Here is a 15,314-nt window from a genome sequence, read left to right on the forward strand (position 1 = left end):
TATATGCTTTTCCTCCATTCCCCTGATTGCAAAGTTTCTGCAGAAAGCAAACAACCTTCAGAGGACTATAATTCTCATTGCTCCGTTCTGGCCTCGTCAAATTTGGTTCCCCTTTCTCTTGCATCACCGCATTCGGGGACCTTGGATGCTGGACCCAGAGCCAGATCTACTGACTCACTCGTCAGGAGTTCCTCACCCATCCCTGGAATCTCTCCATCTAGCAGCTTGGCTGCTCCGCTTCCCTTTTAGCCAGGTCAATTCCCTTACATCGGCGGTTCAAGATATTTTGGTAGCTTCTCATAAAGTTTCCACTACAAAGACTTATACTAGTAAATGAACAAGCTTTATCTTCTGGGCGGAGTCACATCAGTTGGACCCTGTTACAGCTCCGTTGAATAGGGTCTTAGAATTTCTAACCGAATTATTTCAGGAAGGAGCTTCTCCGGCTACCTTAAGAGTACAGTTGGCTGCCATTTCTAGCTATCATATAGAAGAAAGTGGTGCACCTATTATGGCTCACAGACTCTGTAAAGCCTTTTAAAAGGTTCCTTTCATATCAGACCACCAGTCAGAAGCCCGACATCACCGTGGAATTTAAATTTGTTGCTCTCTAAATTGATGCTACCACCCTTTGAACCAGCTTCAAGTTGCACTTTGAAATTTTTGTCATGGAAAACATTATTTCTAGTGGCTATTACATCGGCTAGACGGGTGTCTGAGCTGCAGGCCCTTTCGGTCAAACATCCCTATTTAATTTTTCATTCTGACAAGAGTATCCCTACGCACTAATCCATCCTTTCTTCCCAAAGTTTGTTCTACTAGTAATATTAATCAGTCCATTGAATTACCCACCTTCTTTAAAGACCACTCTAATAAATTAGAGTATATGTTGCACAAACTGGACGTCCATAGACAACTCAGATTTTATTTAGATAGAACAAAAGATCACAGGAAATCTGATCAGCTATTTATAGCTTTTGCTGACAGCAGAAAGGGTCTTGCAGTTACGAAACGAACTCTTTCTAAGTGGCTAACTGATTGTATCATTTATGTTTATGAAAATTCTGATCAAACATTATCAGCAAAACCCAGAGGACATTCTACCAGATCAATTTCTACATCTTTGGCTCATGCAGCTCGTTTACCTTTAGACATCATTTGTGCGGCTGCTACTTGGGCTAAACCACATACATTTATCTCTCATTACAAAGTGGACAGGGTTTCTAGGGATAGGGCAACCTTTGGTTCCACTGTGCTCAAGAACGTTCTCCCTTGAGTTCCTCAGGATCATGGAGCTAGGGACGCTACCCATGTGTAAGAACAAAGGCGAGATTGAACACTCTCACATAAAGAAGTTATGTCCTTACCATAACGTTCCATGTGGAGTGTTCATCTCGCCTTGGTTATTACACTCCCACCCCTCCCACCCTTAGGAAGAACGTTCCATTTGGTGCCTGGTCTGGAGTATTCTCCTTCTGCTGTTGCAGTGTTGGTGTTGCTATCATACCCTTGGTATGTTTGTATATATGTAATTATGTATATAGTTTGGCATGTATGCGTGATTGTTGTCTGGTTTGCTTGCAAACTAGATCTGAGGTAAAGGCAGAGGGGGATTGTGGGTATTGCATGTCCTCGAGCTTCTTCTCGATGCAGAGCTTGCAGTCGGCCGGCACGGAGCCGAGGATCAGCTCCGAACCCATGTGTAATAACCAAGGCGAGATGAACACTCCACATGGAACGTTATGGTAAGGACATAACTTCTTTTTCTCTGCACTTTCTGAACGTTGACATGAAAGTATTTCTTTTTTACCTAGTTTGTACAGAATAACCATTGTCCATGACAGCTCACCCGCTCCCAGGCATCAGTTTCTTGCCATTTCCATACCTTTGCCAAGAGTTTCTCTTTTAGTGGAGAGTTTTGAAAACTCCTGGTATTTTTCTATTAGTTGTATTACCAGTATAAATTGTGTTAACCCATACTATCCAAAAGACACAAAGTTTTCACCAAACGCCAACTTTTAATAACTTCATCAGCATATACAACCATGTTTTAAAAACACATTTAAATAGAGGCTTAATTAATATCACATGCTTACACCAGCCACTAGAAACACTAATAAAATTTGCATAAGGCTACTTAATATTAAAAACCACAGTATACATTATATTATCATCCATTAAAACAATATTCATCCATATTATAAATCCAATAATATAATGCAAATATAAACATAAACATAAACATAAACATATATACATATTAACCATGTGTATATAAATGCACATATACTTATAAAACCATATGGTGTTATTCACTATAAATTATCATACTGTCGTTTTACTAATATCGGCTTCACACTAATGGCATTATTGAGGCCAGGGCTGACATCAGCCTGCAGCCTTATTATCCATTGTAGTTTTCCTTATTTCCAAAGCATTATTTAAATCACCACCCCTTATACCTAAGTTAACTGTATCTATACATCGAAATTTAAATCTATGTGTCATTTCAATATGCTTATATAGAGCATTAGTTTGAATTTTTCTATTTATCTTTGACCTATGCTCTATCATACGGTCTTTCAACTTTCTTGTTGTTTTACCCACATAGAATTTTTCACAACTAGTACAGGTGGCAAGATATACTAATTGAGATGTATTACATGTTGCCCTACATTTAAATGTATAGCTAACATTGCTCATTGGGTGTCTAAAGGGTTCATTGGATTCTACAATATCAATACAACAACTGCAACTATGGCATTTATAAGTTCCCATCTTGGTTTGTATTGTATATATTTGCCTATGAAAATCCTTGTAACATAAAATGTTTTTCAAGGATTGCTGATTTCTATAGGCAAAACTGGGTTTGAGCCCTGCTATTTTCTGTATTTCAGGCATTGCCATTAAAATCGGCCAGTTTTTCTCTATTATTTTACACATTATTTGGCTATATCCATTATAAGTGGTTACATACCTTACATAGTCACTTTTTGTCAATTTTTGTACTACAGACAAATTAGATTCCTCACATACCCTAGAATTAAATATTGGTTTGTATTCTTGACCTCTACCTCTATTTATTTCATCAATACATTTCTCAACCATAACATTTGAGTATCCCCCATTCTTGAATTCCTCTTTCATTTCTTGTATTTCTTTTTCATACAATTCATCCTCAGTGGTTAATCTACTTACCCTTATAAATTGTGACTTCACTACACCCCTATAGATGTGTGTCGGATGCATACTTGTTCTTTTTAAATATCTCATCACCTGTACATCTTTTTTATATATCATGGTTTCTAGTTTTTGATTTTTCATGTAGATCCCTCTCACTGGAGTAGCTCATTTTAAATTTTGCTATTCAGATAAGCCAAATAGCTATTTAATTCATACTCAGTCCCTTCCCAGACAAATCTTGCATAACATTTCACATGCTTATTTAAGTCATTCAAATCATTAAGTAGATGGTTCTTTTCCCAATAGTAAAGGACAATGTTTGCAAATGTATTAGCCACTGATGTTAGTTGTTTATATGGAGTTCCATCAAATATAAACACATTTTTTGTTAATACCAAATCCAACAATGCACACAAATTTTCAATAACACTAGGTTGAACCACAGAATACATCAACAATAGCATTCTCACGGCTTCTATTCCATAATCTATAGGTATTACTGTAAATAAGGATTCAACGTCTAGTGTTACAAATATACTATTTTCTTTAGCATTAGTATACCATTCTCTTAGTTTGTGTAGAAAGTGTGCAGTGTCCTGTACAATAAGGTAGTAATTTTGATAATTCTTTTGCAGATACTTAGAAATAGATTCCGTTACCCCACTTTTCCAGACACAATCGGTCTAAGAGGGGGTTAGATAACGACTTGTGTACCTTAGGTATGCCATAGATTTGTGGTATCCTGGGACATGGGATCGAGAAGTAATTAAAATTCCAATGATATTTGCTCATTTAACTGCATCTCATATATCTGCATATTAACTTGCATTATCTGATTTTTCACCTCTGTAAAAGAAATTTTTGAAATGTTGTTTCATCTGAGAGGAATGCATTAAATACACTCATATAGTATGTTCGCTCCATTATCACAGTTGCCCTCCCTTATCAGCCTGCTTAACAATAATCTGATTGTCATTCTTTATAGATTTCAATGCCTTATATTCATTACAAGTTAAATTATATCTCATATCACACTTATCAGAACACATTGCCCTTAGTTCTATCTCCACAATATTCATAAATGCTGTTATTACTGGTGATAACTGTGGAACAAATATACTTAGTTTTTTATAACCACCATTATTACTAGTAGTATTGGGGACACTAGTGGTATTGGACAAAGTTTCAACATCAAACTTCTAGCAAACAATTTCAAATCTATTATCATATTCACTAGACTGTCTGTTGTAAACGGAATAAATTTCAGTCCATTATTCAATAGATCATAATATTCATCAGGGAGATTCCTTTTAGATAAATTCACAGTACCTTTGAATAAAAATTATTCACCTGCGTGGTGTTTTGTTCATCTTCGTTTGTTGAGTCATTTTCTGCACTGGAGTTCTTTCTGTTCTCATTTTGAAATGGTAAAAAGCTGATATATCCGTTGTTTCTTCTTTTGTGTATCTATTTGTTGTAATTATTACTTGTGTTGAATGTTGCCTTGTAATTCTTCATGCTGATTCGGAACTTCAAACATATCAAGTTTATCAAGCAGCTGAGTTTTTCTTTTTACTGTTGTTATTGAAATATGGCCATTTTTGTAATCATCAACATCTCTAAGTAATTTGCGTTTTTTCTGTATTTCTAGTCTACCATCCAGTGAACGAATTTTCTCCAGAAGTGTCTGATAATTGTCATTCTCCTTGTCCCCCTTTAAAATTTCAAGGATTTTAGTTTCTAGTGCAATGATTTCTTCTAATAGTGATTGTTCAATATTTTCAAAGAATTCATTCATTTAGTTCCAGATTGAGCTGTTGCCATTTTGTTAATAATTCTTCGTGAGGTATTGGTGCTATACCCATATCTAAATAAGCCATGAAACTGAACCTTTGCCATTGCAATTGTTTGTAGGTAGTAGTTTTCTTTTCAAACACATTTAGCAGTTTGTGCAGTTCATCAAGCTCACGGATTGCTAGATTTAGTTAGCATCCGCTTGATAGTAGAGACCATTTTTTCTTTTTCTTAATAGAAATATACAATGTTCCAAATTTTCACCTGATAGCGGTAGAAAGTTCAATAAAAGTGATGTAGAACAAACAAGGCTGGTGCAGTCACCTCCTAATGACGCCAAGTGTAGTAAGGTTCGATTCTCAATATACTAGTAGAAATCAAAGGTTATCATCCAAAAGACACAAAGCCTTCATCAGCATATACAACCATGTTTTAAAAACACATTTAAATAGAGGCTTAATTAATATCACATGCTTACACCAGCCACTAGAAACACTAATAAAATTTGCATAAGGCTACTTAATATTAAAAACCACAGTATACATTATATTATCATCCATTAAAACAATATTCATCCATATTATAAATCCAATCATATAATGCAAATATAAACATAAACATAAACATATATACATATTAACCATGTGTATATAAATGCACATATACTTATAAAAACCATATGGTGTTATTCACTATAAATTATCATACTGTCGCTTTACTAATATCGCTTCACACTAATGGCATTATTGAGGCCAGGGCTGACATCAAAAGCATTATTTAAATCAACACCCCTTATACCTAAGTTAACTGTATCTATACATAATTTAAATCTATGTGTCATTTCGTCCATAATATGCTTATATAGAGCATTAGTTTGAATTTTTCTATTTATCTCTGACCTATGCTCTATCATACGGTCTTTCAACTTTCTTGTTGTTTTACCCACATAGAATTTTTCACAACCAGTACAGGTGGCAAGATATACTAATTGAGATGTATTACATGTTGCCCTACATTTAAATGTATAGCTAACATTGCTCACTGGGTGTCTAAAGGGTTCATTGGATTCTACAATATCAATACAACAACTGCAACTATGGCATTTATAAGTTCCCATCTTGGTTTGTATTGTATGCATTTGCCTATGAAAATCCTTGTAACATAAAATGTTTTTCAAGGATTGTTGATTTCTATAGGCAAAACTGGGTTTGAGCCCTGCTATTTTCTGTATTTCAGGCATTGCCATTAAAATCGGCCAGTTTTTCTCTATTATTTTACACATTATTTGGCTATATCCATTATAAGTGGTTACATACCTTACATAATCACTTTTTGTCAATTTTTGTACTACAGACAAATTAGATTCCTCACATACCCTAGAATTAAAACCCATACTATCCCAGAATGAGATTTTAATAGATCATTCCAAGTGCTCAGTATTGCTGTATGAATTTATTAGTCATTTTCCACCAATCTCTCAAGGTCCATCAGAAAATGTAGATTTTTCCACCTTGGTTAATCTTTTAAGTCTACTAGCTTCTGAACCAGTTCTTAATGAGTAGCTTCGCATTCTGCCATTTTTTCCCTTTGTCTGTTTTTCCAACTTCTGCAGGTGTATTGTCATTAGGCTGTGTTGATATCTTCCACCAAATCCAGTCTTTCAGTTTTATATTTTCTTCTTAGGAGCTATTTAGTTTACAGATCTCTTCATGCATTTGATTAAGGTTCAGTTCTGTCTCTTTAAATATGCTCTGTGCTCACGGCCTTCGGGTCTTTCTGTTTTTGTCCTTTTTTCCCCACTTTTCAGACAGCATTTATTTTTGGTTACCAATCAAAACTTCTACTCTTCATAACATCTAAACTCAAAACATCAAGACCACAACATCTAAAACTCATAACATCGAATCTCAAAACATTGAAAACTACAAAGCAACTATAAATAACATCCCACACACTGTCTGCTATGTTTATGCAGGGGGGCAAGCCCCCACGCCCCCATAAATATACCAACTCCAAGGTCGCACTACAGTGGGGATGTTCTTAGTCTCACATTGCTGCAGTCATAACCTGTGGGTAGTCCGCTGTCCTCGATCGACCCGAATACCAAAGAGCTGGGCTGGCGTCGGTCATTGTCGCCTAGAGCTGACGTCCGTACGTAGTAGTACTTAAGCGCATGACCGACGCCATATCCTCAGTCTTTCTTGCCGCGTGGTCCGAAGCAGAAGCAGCGTTTGCGAGTGCCATTCGGCGTTCTGAAATTGTCTTTTTTCGAGTTTCAGACCGAAGACCAAGTTGGGCTAAGTACCCCGTTGGGGAAATCTTTGTCTTTTTCTTGCCTCAGTTTCCGGATGTCAGAAAAAGTTAATAATTGCATTTCTTGTGGGAAACAGATACCTCATAGGGATTATCACTCTTTCTGTATTCCTTGCTTGGGGCCTGAGCACGACGTGGTCGGGTGTCGCTTTTGTGCTAGATTTAATAAGCGCACCATTAAAAGGAGATTGGACTGTGCCAGGCTTGTTTTTGGTAAAAGGTGTGACTATAACATGCCGTCGGATCCTCCGACGCCCGCTACCGCTAAAAAGCGTAAAGATAAATCTGTGAGGTCTAAAAAGGATGAGTCGTCCGTTGCGGACGCCGGTTCTACGGAGCCTCCGGTTGAATCTGTGGATCCTGCCGAGGGTTCGGCTGAATCCCAGGGGAACCTTTACTTTTGCAGGAGTTGGCCTCTCAGGATTTAGGCCCAGCTGAGGGTGCTTCTCAGGTGTCTGTAGTTCCATCCTTACAGAAGGTTGTTAGGCCTTCTACTTCAGTGACTAAAGGCCATGCAAAGGCCAAACCTTGTCTTGTTGGCCCTGGTCATGGTTCTAGCTCTTCAGCCCCTGTTCCTAAAAACATATGTTGAAAATGGCGGAGGACTTGATTACTTTGATAAGGGGTTCTATGCCCCCCCCCCCCCCAGAGAAAAGGCCTAGGGTGGAGGCAGACTTGGAGGGAATGGATCATTCCTCTGACTACTCTGACTACTCTGATTCCTCAGCTGAAGAAATTCAGGATTTCCCTTCTTATTCAGACTCGGATGCAGAGGATTCCTGTCCTTCTGCTTCTCCTCCAGAGGATTTTTCTTTTTCTGAGACTTTACATTCCATTAGGGAACATTTTAAGTGGGAAGGCCAGGATTTTTCAGATTCTCGGAAGAGGCTTAGGGAATTTTTGTTTCTACCACAGCATAGGCCCTTGGCTATTCCTCCTGTCTTAGATGTTGTTCAGGATGTTTTTTCTGAATCCTCCCTTAATCCTGATTCTTTGCCTCCTGCCCCTGTTAAGCTGGACAGATATTATAGAGTTCCAGAGGCACATAAATATTTGTACAAAAGTCCTAGAGCTGATCCGGAAACTATTATTCAAGATCCGAAGGGTATTAGGGCTTCTGTGGTTAAGAATCCAGTTCCTTTGGATGAAGATTCTAGAGCTTTGGATAGGTGGGGGAAGAAAGTGTACACCTCATCTACGTTAGCTATGAGGACGTTGAATTGCCAATTTCATATGCTGAAGTATCAGAACTTTTTGTTGGGTCAATTGAAATCTAAGGTGGATGCTTTATCTGAGGGTATAGAGTGTAAGGAGCTCCAGGAGTTGGTTCATGGATCAGATCAGGTTGGCAAGCATTCTTTACAGTGTGGTTTCGATGCTCTTCAGGCTACATCCAGGGTGGCTGCTACAGGTTCAGTTATTCGTAGGCATGCCTGGCTTAAGGATCAAAATTTGTCAGAGCATGTTAAAGCTCGGATTTTGGATGCTCCTCTTCATTCGGAAGTACTTTTTGGTCCTCCTGTGGAATCAGTTTTGAAAAAGATGGAAGATAAGGCTAAGTCTATGCAGGCGGTCAAGGATTTTATGCAGGTGCAGCCCCCTAAGTTTAGTAGGAATTGGCCTGCTAGAGGATGGTCTTATCCTTCTTCGGATTATCAGTCTAAGGGCAGGTCTAGACGTGGTAGAGGCAGAGCCCACACTCAGGGTTCTTTCAGACCTAGGACTTGGAGTTCTCCTGCACAGTCTTCTGGTGAGGGCAGGGGTCAGCCCTTTCGTAAACAGACCCAATGACCTGTATCTTCCGCTGCCAGACCCTTCTTTACTGGCAGCTCCTCTAGGGGGAAAGTTGGGACTTTTCAAACAAAACTGGCATTTGGTCACCCAGGACAAATGGGTGTTGGACATAATAAATCACGGGTACAAGTTTTATTTTCACACTTTTCCTCCTTTCAAAGGTATGCCGGATGTGCCTCCTCAGCAAAGGATGGAGGCTCAGGAGCAAATTTCTTTACTTTTGCAGATGGGGGCAATTCAGGTGGTCCCTCCATCAGAAGTAGGCCTAGGTTTTTATTCCCGCCTTTTCCTAGTGCCAAAGAAAGGAAACACTTGGGGGCCAATTCTGGATTTGTCCATTCTCAATACCTACCTAGACATTCCAAAGTTCAAGATGTTAACATTACAACAACTTCTGCCTATGCTAGGCAAAGATCACTGGATGGTAACCCTGGATCTCAAAGAGGCCTATCTTCACATCCCTATCAGAACCAGCTGCAGGAGATTCCTGAGATTCGGGCTGGTACTTCTCATTATCAGTTCTCTGCATTGCCCTTTGGTTTATCTACTGCGCCCAGGGTATTCACAAAAGTTCTGGCTCCTGTGATGGCCTTCCTCAGACAGAGAGGAATACAAATTTATCCTTATTTGGACGATTGCCTGATTCTTGCTCAAAACAAGGACAAGTTACTACAACATCTCCAGTATGTAATGGCAGTTTTAAGGTGCCTAGGGTATTCTGTGAACGAAATAAAGTCCAGTCTAGTGCCCTCTCAGGACATGTGCTTTCTGGGTGTGAGACTGAATACAGCTTCTCAGATGGCATTTCTGACCCCGGACAAACAAAGAACTCTTCATCTGTACTTCCAGCAGTTATCAGTAATGTCCAGGCTGACTGCAAGGACAGTCCTTCAAGCCTTGGGGTTCATGGCATCTTGCATTCTAGTACTTCCCAATGCCGAACTGCATATGAGGAGGATACAATGGTATCTCAAAAGTGTGTGGACTCAACACTGCCACGGTTTGGACACTGTCATTCGGATTATACCTTGCATCCAGAAGGAATTATTGTGGTGGGCTCAGGAATGTCACCTAAACAAGGGACTCTCTGTGATCCGACCAGAGGCGAGTCAGATCCTAACGACTGATGCCTCGGACTTGGCTTGGGGAGCACACTTCAATGGAAAATGGATACAAGACACGTGGCCTCCCAAACTACTACATTTGCATATCAACATGAAGGAGATGTTAGCAGTCCAATTTGCCTTGATAGCCTTCAAGGACCTACTTCAGCTGGGACAGGTGTTGATTCAAACAGACAACACAACAGTCATGTGGTACATCAACAAGCAGGGGGGAACCCATTCCTACCCTCTTTGCAGACGAGCAATGATTTTGTGGGAGACTGCTCTGAGTTTGCACATCAGTCTTCAAGCACGGTTTCTGCCAGGAGCACAGAACTCCCTAGCAGATGTATTGAGCAGGCAAATTGTGGATCCCCACGAGTGGAAACTGGACCCTCAGGTATTCAAACAGTTGACCGTGGCTTGAGGAGCTCCAGACATAGATCTGTTCGCTTCTCCACTGAATTTCCAACTGCCAAAATTTTGCACAAAGTTGTTCCACCCAAATGCTTGGAAAGTGGATGCTGTATCTTTCATTTGGAACAGCCTTCACGTTTATGCTTTTCCCCCTCTGCCTCTTCTTCCCAAGGTGCTCTTGAAAGCCAGGAGGGACAAGCCTTGCATGATTCTAATAGCACCAGATTGGCCTCGTCAGCATTGGTATCCTCTGCTGAGGAGTTTAATTCAGGAGCCTCCTTGGCCTTTGCCACAGGTTCCTCATTTGTTGTCCCAGTCAAACAATCATTTTCTCAATGTTCGGGTGCAGTCCCTGCATCTAACAGCCTGGCGTATTCTGTAATGGAGCCGGTGGGGTCTCAGCTTCCTCAACAGGTCTTAGATGTCATTTTGGAAGCCAGGCGGCCTAGTACTAGAAAAGTTTATGCTGATAAATGGAAGAGATTTTTTCTTTGGAGCACAGCAAAGGGCTTTGATGTTTCAGTGCCTAATTTGAGTTTTGCACTGCAGTATCTTACTGAATTACTGGACAAGGGTTTGTCATTCTCTTCTGTGAAGGTTCATGCTGCAGCCATTTCTGCTCACTATGATTGTGACCCTCCTTTATTTTCTCACCCTTTGTTCAAACAATTTCTTAGAGGGGCAAAGAATATAAGACCCCCACGTAGAGCTCCTACTCCTTCCTGGGATCTCAATTTTGTGTTAGAGAAGCTTACTCTACCTCCTTTTGAACCTGCAGCTTTGTCTGAATTGCAGTTTTTGTCTTGGAAGACTGCTTTTTTGTTGGCCATTACTTCTGCTAGGAGGGTATCTGAATTGCAGGCACTCATGGCAGTTGAACCCTTTCTGATATTCCATAAGGATAGAGTTTCTTTGCGAACTAACCCTACTTTTATGCCTAAAGTGATTTCTAATGTGGCCTTGAACCAGTCTATTCATTTGCCTACGTTTTATGCTGATCCCCAAAATAAGGGGGGAAAAGTCTTGCATTCTTTGGATATCCACAGACAGTTACGTTATTATTTGAGCAGAACTAAAGAGTTCAGACAGAGTCAACAGTTATTTGTTTCTTTTGCTTTGGGTTCACAAGGGAAGGCTGTTTCAAAGCAGACTATTTCTAAGTGGATTGGTCAATGTATTGCTTTTTGTTACTCATCATGGGAAGGATGTTCCTGCTGGGATCAGGCCTCAGGCCTCATTCTACTAGGGCTACTGCCACATCTACTGCTTTTTTGAGGGGGGTAGCTACTAAGGATATTTTGGAGGCAGCTACTTGGAGTTCAGTACACACTTTTACTAAGCATTACCATCTCCCTCTTTATTCCAAGTCCAGGGCTGGGTTTGCCACTGCAGTTTTACAGGGCATGTTAGCAGCTCCTAATGCTACTTAGTTTGCCAGCCTCCCTTTTCCTTTGCTTTGGGATTCTACCCACAGGTTATGACTGCAGCAATGTGAGACGAAGAACATAGTACAGTTTTGTACCTACCATAAATGTAGATGTTCGAGGATCTACATTGCTGCAGTCCAATTATCCCCACCTCCTTCCCCTCTATAGTTGGTGGTTGGGTGTTTACTATTTTGGCTCTGGCCTTCTTTCATTCTTAGGCCTTCTGACATATGGGGCAAGAAAGACTGAGGATATGGCGTCGGTCATGCGCTTAAGTACTACTACGTACTGACGTCAGCTCCAGGCGACAATGACCGACGCCAGCCCAGCTCTTTGGTATTCGGGCCGATCGAGGACAGCGGACTACCCACAGGTTATGACTGCAGCAATGTAGATCCTCGAACATCTACATTTATGGTAGGTATAAAACTGTACTTTTTTCCCCCACTGTAGTGCGACCTTGGAGTTGGTATATTTAATTTACGGGGGGGCTGTGGGGAGTGCAGTGGGGCTTGCCCCCTTGCATAAACATAGTAAAAACTATGTGTGATGTTATTTATAGTTGCTTTGTAGTTTTCAGTGTTTTGAGATTCGATGTGAGTTTTAAATGTTTTAAAGTTTAGATGTTATGGTCTTGATGTTTTGAGTTTAGATGTTATGAAGAGAAGATGTTTTGATAGGTAACCTTTATTTTGAGTTTATTAACAGGGGTTGAGCTGCCACAGATGCAGATATTTAAGGAATACTGGCTTTTTGACCACTTTCACTGTTCTCACACAAAAAGAAGTAGATTCTGTTTTTTCCAGTAAGCAGTCACACAAGAAGTTTGACTTGGTTGTTAGGCGGAGTTGTACTCTGAATAGTTGCATAGAATAGACAGACAGTAATAACCTTGGGAGAAGATGGAATGAATAGTATCATTGTGGGTAATATTTAGATTCCTGATAAATGTATATTGTTTACATGTAGTTTTATAAGTAAGAGTTTTGAGGATGGGAATAAAGTGAGCAGGGGTCATTCTTTTATGGCTTATAGAATATGAAAAGATTAAGATAAACAACTTTAGGAAAGAGCTGATTTGCTAGTAATTGAGGCTGCAGAGGAGGAATGGACTGTAACTTGGAAGATACTAGTAGAAGAGAGATGAGAGGATTGTAGGTGGAGACACTGGAGTGAAGTAAGCTTGTCTTCGTTTTCATCCCTTTGTTATAGTTGTAAATCCAGTTTAAAAGAAGGTGAGACTTCTGAATTTGTTTGAAAGAGTTGACCTTTAAGGCTTTCCAGATTTCACTGGAAGTTTTTTTTTCCAGAGTTGTCACAATTCTGATAAAGATTCTGTAGTAGTGTTTTGATTTTGAAATTGTGACTAGTTTTTTTGACTGTGATTTAAGATAATGGGTGAGAAATGCGTGCATGCTGTCTGGTTGTGAGGTGAATTGGTAGACTTGTAGGCTTGGCACATGGTACATGTTGTGGTATCACATGCTGCACTACCATAAAGGCAGGAGATTCAGAAAAAAAGGATGCCTTAGAACCAAGGAAAGAATGAGCTGTGTAGTAAATACAACAAGGGCTCCACTGGTAAATTCAGTGAAACTTTATCTTTTGTTTAGTTTGCTTAGGAACTGCCCCACAATGACATCTCTACGCTGTCTTCACAGTCTGTCTGGTTGTGCAGCTAGATTAATTTTGAGACCTCAGAGATGAGAGAGATTGTGATCCATTGTTACTCAAGAAGTAGTAAATATTTTAATTCATCTAATTTAGGTAAGCAATAAATTTGGCGGTTTGCCAGAATGAAAAAGGATAGTTATGCTAAATGCAGGCATAATCAGCTCAACTTTTTGCATTAAATCCTAAAGTCACCACTGTTGTCTTCATTTGTAATGTAAAAAAATGGAATTGTATACCTTTTTTTTCTTTGCTTCCTAGTAAACTAGGCAGAATATTTTCTTAAAATGGAAATTATGAAAATGGAGTTGTTTGGTTAATCTGATTAAGAATGCATTAGTGATCATACTTTCTCTCTTTTTTTTTTCTCCCCAAGGTGTGTGAAACAGGAATTAGAAAGTGATCCTGCTGTCCTTAAACCGGCTAACTCAAGCACTCTAGGACAAACACTGGACAGCACTGCTTAATCAAGCTTTTGACTGGACCCAAAGCTAAAAGCACCAGAGAAAATCAAATGCTTCCTTTTGTAGTAACTTGACTGTTTTAGATCACTACAGTTGTCATTATGCTATAGTATCTAAATCATAATAGTTGCTTAAGTGTCTTAAAATGAAGAAGAGGAGATATTTTTAATGAAAATTATGGACTTTATTTAAACAGTTTGACTGCTACAACACAGGGTTGGAACTATATTTTGTAGTACTGGCATGCAGTAATGCCAGTTAACAAATCTGGTTTTGATCATTTCCACATAGGCAGTTTATGTTCCATTAAAATGCAACTATGCTAAGTTAAAACTTTTTCATGTATTTTTAAAGAAACCCTGATAATCATCAGATTGTAAGATAGATTTTATTTTAAACAAACATTATCATTTTTGCTTCCCAGTTTATAATTTGTGTTGGAGCCAAAAAAAGAGCATTGATCTTGGAAATTTATTTTTTAGTTAGAATATATAAAAGATGTATTAATGACAGTTTTATTGCTGTATTTCGGTATACAGTCTAAGTACATAAAAGAAGAAAGTGCAAATGATTTTCCTTGAGTGCTTTGAACTGTTTAGTTACATCTCCATGTAGGACTGAAGAAGTTTACTTGTTGATATGTAACCTGTTGTGTTGCTTCTCATGTGTCGTGTTATTGTGCACATTGTGCACATTTCAAGTAAAAGCACGAGACTTGCTTGCAAAATTCAGTACTGCTTCAGTTCATTGTTTACTTTGAACTTTCTGCTCCTCATGGAATGTAAGTAAAACTTGGTGTTTGTCCAAATAAATGGCGGTATTAATTTGGGGGGTAATTGTGTTTACTTTTACGTTTTTATATTCATACAGCTTTTACTTTTCTACAAGAGAATGAAGAAATGATTGAAGAAATGATTGATTTGATGTGGAGCACAATTGCTAAATGTGATGCTAATATTATTTATTTGTGTTTTTACTAACTGAGCTAGATCGTGATTACATTTTTTCCAGTCACAACATACTTTACTGTAAAATCGTACAACTGGATAAATATCAAATGATTAGCAATATTAGTTAAATGCTTAGAAGTGTAAAACTTAACTGAAAGTACTGATATTATACTATCCCTGTCTGATTTGACTGTCAAG

The 15,314-nt window shown here is 38.9% G+C and overlaps 1 protein-coding gene across 4 annotated transcripts in view; it reads left to right on the forward strand.

Annotated features, from left to right (window-relative positions):
* Nucleotides 1-14,990, forward strand: part of STAU1 (staufen double-stranded RNA binding protein 1) — a 2,205,075-nt gene extending 2,190,085 nt beyond the window's left edge. For all 4 annotated transcript variants that reach the window (XM_044089934.1, XM_044089936.1, XM_044089933.1 and 1 more), the window contains one exon: nucleotides 14,079-14,990. In XM_044089934.1, coding sequence (XP_043945869.1) covers nucleotides 14,079-14,169 — 91 coding nt within the window. In that variant the 3' untranslated portion in view covers nucleotides 14,170-14,990. The remainder of the gene's footprint in view (nucleotides 1-14,078) is intronic.
* The last annotated feature ends 324 nt before the right edge of the window (nucleotides 14,991-15,314 follow it).

The sequence above is a fragment of the Protopterus annectens genome, chromosome 12.part0, assembly GCF_019279795.1.
Source record: "Protopterus annectens isolate FY-2018-M chromosome 12.part0, PAN1.0, whole genome shotgun sequence".
In the NCBI taxonomy this organism is placed as follows: Eukaryota; Metazoa; Chordata; order Ceratodontiformes; family Protopteridae; genus Protopterus; species Protopterus annectens.